Below are 6,079 nucleotides of genomic sequence, written 5' to 3' on the forward strand. Positions count from 1 at the left end.
AATTATTCAACGATTCAATCATAAAATCACTTGTTTTCTTCCTAAATTAATCTGTGGTTTGAACAAGTTGGCTGAATTAATGATTCAGCGATTTACTCATAAAGACACTTTTCACAATAACATATCGCCCCCCACTGACGCAACTATGCATCTTGCAGAAAAATAATGTTTCTTTTTTATTTAAAGTATAATTATAACACAATATATTCCCAATGTTTTTTCTCAGTCCATTATGATAGAAGGTAACTGTGAAAAAAAAAAAAGAAATTGATGCATTAAGCTGATAAATTTGTGCTTTTTTATTTAAGATGGCACAATGACGTACAAAGAGGACAGTCTAAACCTAATTATGTCTAATGGCTCCAAAGGATATTTGCACTGTACATTAGCTGTGCTGCTTTCTGGCTTAACCTGAATCAAAGCAAAGCCCGTGTATTTGCTATGCTGTTTTATTCTGAAGTCCATGAAAAATGTAGGTTAAGCTTCCAGCACAGAGTGTTCAGCAGATTTCATCCAGAGCCCCAGGTATAACAGACAAGCAAATTTAAGATTCACCACAAAATCCGGAAATAAATCAACTGCCAACTCTGCTAAAAAATCAATGCCATGCTACCCGTTTTAAAATCACAGGCTCAACCTGAATATTTAAATTAAAAAGAAATTAAAGCATAAACAAGATGCAGTGCATTGGAATCTCAGTGGTTATTCTCCAGTCATAGCTGTAAAACATGAAACTTATTTAGATGCAATGTAGATGACTGAAAATGAATGCAGCTGTATTGTCAGTTGACAGACATGATTAATGAAGAGCCCTTCATGAGCTGAGTTTGTCCCAAGACTTAACTAAGAGTGACAGCTCACAGTGACGAACGTGAGTCGAGAGGTCATGCTTGTGCATACAGGAGTGAACGTTTTCTCCAAAAGGACACCATTGAACAGAATTGCATTATTATTCTGTGTGCATGAAGCTTAATGGTTTTCATCAAGCGAGAAGCATGCCATAGAAACCACATCATCACATTCCCATTCCCACAGCTGACCTGTACACAAGCCAGGCTAATGTAAATGCAGAAAATATAATAATTCCTCGGCAAAACTTAATTTAGTTGTGGGCAGAGGAAATGGAATGGTTCAGACAAAAAATGAAAATCTGTCTTCATTTATTGACCTTCCTGTCATTCCACACCTGTATGAGTTAATTCATGCAACACAAACACAAAATTATATATTTGGAAAACTAATTTCTCATGAAATTAAAAACACATAATTTTAAGCTTTACTCTCCCAGTGCTTACTGAGAACTGGAAGTCTCTGGTCTAGTTTCAGCAATGGAAATGATTTGTGTAACTTCCATTATAGAAATGTAAGTGGATTACATGCAATTAAGCTGTTTAAAAACGGTTGCATTCGCTTATTTTAATGCATTGACTCAAATACTTGCTTGAAATACATTTATTCTTTGTCATTACTGTGCTTCATACTGTATTGCGCCAACTATTAATTAGTAAGTAAAAGCATACACTTTAAAAAGTTGCAAACTGTATAAGCCTTAAAGGAGTAGTTCACTTTCAGAACAAAAATTTACAGATAATGTGCTCACCCCCTTGTCATCCAAGATGTTCATGTCTTCAGTTTTAAGGAAATTGTTTTTTGAGGAAAACGTTTCAGGATTTCTCTCCATATAATGGACTTCTATGGTGCCCCCGAGTTTGAACTTCCAAAATGCAGCTTTAAATGGCTCTAAACGATCACAACCGAGGAAAAAGGGGTCTTACTGTACCTAGTGTCTTTCTTTCTTCAGTTGATAAAAAAGTCTGTTTCTTGAGGAAAACGTTTCAGGAATTATCTCCAAATAGTGGACTTTAATGGTGCCCCCAAATTTAAACTTACGAAATGCAGTTATATGTAGCTTCAAAGGGCTCTAAACGATCCTAGCCAAAATTAAAGTGTCTTATGTAGCGAAACGATTGGTCATTTTCTAAACAAATTGACCATTTATATACTGTTTAACCTCAAATGCTCGTCTTGTCTCGTCTCTGCATAGTCTGTGTATTGTGAGTCAATACAGTTAGGGTATGTCGAAAAACTCCTGTCTCGTATTCTTATTTAACCGCAAAATCATCCTACGTTGTTATTTTACCATTTTTTTTTATTTATTTATTTTTTTTTTTGCAAAAGGTGTATAAGCTACTTTGCATGTTTTACTTTGTAAACACTGGGTTGGTACTTCTACAGCAATGTAGGACTTTTTAAGTTGTGGAAGAAAACGAAGTTGGGAGTTTTTCGACATACCCTAACTGTATTGACCATATTGAACCGAAAAAAAAAAAACAGTTCAAACAGACTTTTGAGGTTAAAAACTGTATAAACTGTCAATTTGTCTTGAACATGACAGATCATTTTGCTAGATAATACCATTCTTTCTCGAGTGGGATTGTATAGAGCCATTTGAAACTGCATTTAATCTGCATTTTGGAAGTTCAAACTTGGAATCTTGGATTCCTGTTTTTTTTTTTTTTTTTTCCTTAAGAAACATCATATCTGACTGAAGAAAGAAAGACACAAACATCTTGAATGACAAGGGGGTGAGTAAATTATCTGTAAATTTTTGTTCTGAAAGTGAACTTGTCCTTTAAATCATATTTTGACAACTGGATTCAGATTGTTTGTGACATAAAGCACTTTTTCGAGCACCTGACAAATGTTTACGCTTCTAATAACAAACTCGAATTTCAATTTCAGGGAATAAGCAACAAAAAATGGAACATTTGCCTTGAAATGTTTTATTTACACTGAGCCATATACAATTCAGCACTTGATTCAAAAGATGTGCCAGAAGGATTCTTATGTGAGAGAAACGTGCTTAAACATTGTTTTTTCTTCTTCTTTCTTTGAAAAAGACACATTGCATTGAAACTCAGTGAGAAAGAGTTATTGTGTGGATTATTGTGTTTAGACTGCATTCAGCAGATGTTCAGAGATGATAAATGGACTATAACTATACAAAGGGTTCAAAGGGTTTTTCCTCTCAAGGTCCAAAAAGTTTCTTTTTTCCCCAGGATAAACTCGGTCACAGTGAGTGAGTTATAGTCCTAAAGCTCAGCTTCCATGGAGATGTCAGTTGTTTGAGATGTTCTGGATGCTCTGAACAAGAAATGTTTCCATGCAATAGAATCAACTATCATGGTTTCATATCACATTAGCAGTCATGAGTTTGGACAGACCAGTCATCACAGTTGGCTCAAAAGGTGATGTGACACAAAGTATAGTTTTATAAATGTACATTATTTTAAAACAAAAAAATAAAGTTGATTTACAGTGATGACAATTGTGGAAATGTGCCTTCAAAAGTCTGTAAAGAAGTCATCAAAACTATGAAATAGTACAAATGGAAGTGTGTGAATTATGTAATGAAGAACAAACATGTATGCTAAACACTTGTTGATGCTTTTACATAAGTATCTGTCATTAAATTAAATTACATTTAAATAAATAAATAAATCAATAATTTTTGTTGCACCCTATATGCTTTTTTAGAAATATTTACGTAGACTTGTATAGGAAAAAAAGAAAGGGCAAAAAAGCAAAAATATAAAAAACATAAAACGTTTAAATAAAATAAATAGATACATAAATTTTTAACCAATTTTTTACTATTAGTCATTTTTCTTTCACCTTTCTGCTTATTAGGAAATATTTCCTTAAACTTGTATGAAAAAAATGAAATGGTACTAAAAAAATATGTAGAAACCATTTTCACCCAAAAACTGTAAATGTGACCCTGGACCACAAAACCAGTCATAAGTAGCATGTGTATATTTGTAGCAATAGCCAAATACATTGTGTGGGTCAAAATGGTTGATTTTTAATGCCAAAAATCACAATATTAAGTAAAGATCATGTTCCATGTAGATATTTTGTAAATGTCCTACCATAAATATATCAAAACTTAATTTAAAAATAATGGTGCTTAAAAGGTTTTTTACAGCAACCATAGAAGAACCGTTTTGGTTCCAGAAAGAACCCTTCAGTCAAAGGTTCTTTAAAGAACCATCTCTGCCTTACACTCTTAAAAATAAAGGTGCTTTATGATGCCATAGAAGAACCTTTTTTCTAAATGGTTCCATAAAGAACCTTTAACATCTGAAAAACCTTTCGGTTTCACAAAAGGTTCTTTGTGGCATATAAGGTTCTTCAGATTATAAAAAGGTAAGCAAGAATTGTTTTTTTAAAGAACCTTTGACTGAATGGTTCTTTGTGGAACCAAAAACGGTTCTTCTCCTTAAGAGTGGTTTTGTGGTCCTGGGTAACAAATAATTACAAAATGCTGAGCTGCTTAAAATCACAAACAAACCTTTGGAAACATTTCCTTGGAAAGAAATACAAAGAAAAACACGCCTTGAAATGTTTGTGATCGTGAGAAGCGCAAGTGCATCCAAACTTTTGTCTAGTAATGTGCACTTGTTATATGCGCCAATGCAATTCTATTTCAAGTCAGCAATGTCTGATATTTGTAAATCCACGTTGCGGAATTATACAAAGATGCGTTTAAAAGTTCAAATGAGTCTCAGGGGATTTTTCTCATCGGTAACGTCACATCCCGATCTCCATCTGTACCACGGCCACTCCAGGCGGAGCCTCCGCCACTTTCTTCCCCCGGTACACCAGCTTGGCCAGGTTCCGAATGGACGGAGTGGCTCGAAACAGCAGTTTCTTGAGGCCAGTGCGATACTCCTGGCGAATCAGACAGTACAGCACCGGGTTCAGGCAGCTGTTGGTGTGCGCAAGGCACACGGTGATGGGGAACGCATAGGCCTGCGCGTTATAAAACGCGTTACTGAAGGGCACCAGGTCGAATTTGATAAGCACCCCCCAAAGGGTCAGCGCCTGATTGGGTAGCCAACACAGAAAGAACGATAGAACCACGATGGTGACCGATCGGGTGACTTTGGAACGGCGCTTGTGCCGCCCTCTCTCGCTTTCCGAGCCGGGAATTCCACTGACGCGCCGCCGCAGAACGAAGCGCAACAGGAGGAGGTAACAAACGCAAATGATGATCAGCGGAATCACAAAGCCCAGAAGTACTTTCTGGGTTTGATAGAGACCCAGAAGCAGCTGCGGGTCCCAGCTACCCGAATCCGAGAAGCGGACGAGGCACAGCTCGTCGTCGGACACCTGCGCCGTGGTGGAGTAAACCGCATGAGGAATGGTGGCCACCACGGACACGATCCAGATTCCCAAACTGGCCCACTTGACCTCAGCTGACGCCGTTTTGGGACTTTGCATCCGCAAGGATGAGGACAAGGAGCAGTAGCGCGCAACGCTCATGGCTGTTAAGAAGAACACACTTGCGTACATGTTCATGGTGGTGACCGAGCTGATAATCTTGCACATCACCTTTCCAAACGGCCATCTGAAGTCCAAAGCGGTGTCCACGGCCCAGAACGGAAGAGTCAGAACGAACTGCAGGTCCGTTACAGCTAAACTCATGACGAAGCAGTTGATGGATGACTGCTTGAGTCTGTGGCGCGACTGGAGTAGGTAAAGCGCCAACAGGTTCCCGACGAGCCCCAGCGCACAAACGATCAGGTAGACGAGCGCGATCACGACCCGCATGGCCATGCTCGAGCTGTCGCCGTAGAGCTCCGGCGCGGACTCTTTGGAGAGCAGCTGCAACCAACAGCGGAGCGACAGGTTGTGCAGAGCGGTCCGGTTCGACAGAGCATCGCCTTCATCTAGTGCTGGACCGCACGCCGCTAAACCCGGTGGCGACGCGCTGCTGTTTCCCTGCATGGCACGGCTTTACGCACCCATACGATTTCTATAAGATTCCATGTGCTACACAAATGTTTTCCTAAAAGTCATCCTACAGGTGCAGCATGCGATCCTTACTCGCGTAAACTCTTTATTCCCAGGTTCAAATACAGTTTGCTGCGTGAATCTGTGCTGATCCTCTCTCCTCTGACTCTACGCACCTGAATGAGCTCGTGGAGCATCACTGGGCTTTATATAGGGGAGACTAGCTGCTGTCACATGGGGAAGATTTGCCATTTGCCATTGAAAAAAATATCATACATGT

At 38.8% G+C, this 6,079-nt stretch overlaps 1 protein-coding gene across 1 annotated transcript; it reads right to left on the reverse strand.

Moving 5' to 3' along the window:
* Positions 1 to 2,782: 2,782 nt before the first annotated feature.
* Positions 2,783 to 6,079, reverse strand: rxfp3.2a (relaxin family peptide receptor 3.2a). The gene has a single exon (XM_073849530.1). The coding sequence runs from the start codon at positions 5,791 to 5,793 to the stop codon at positions 4,594 to 4,596; it is 1,200 nt and encodes a 399-aa protein (XP_073705631.1). The 5' UTR covers positions 5,794 to 6,079; the 3' UTR covers positions 2,783 to 4,593.

Source organism: Garra rufa, chromosome 10 (assembly GCF_049309525.1).
Source record: "Garra rufa chromosome 10, GarRuf1.0, whole genome shotgun sequence".
Classification (NCBI taxonomy): Eukaryota; Metazoa; Chordata; class Actinopteri; order Cypriniformes; family Cyprinidae; genus Garra; species Garra rufa.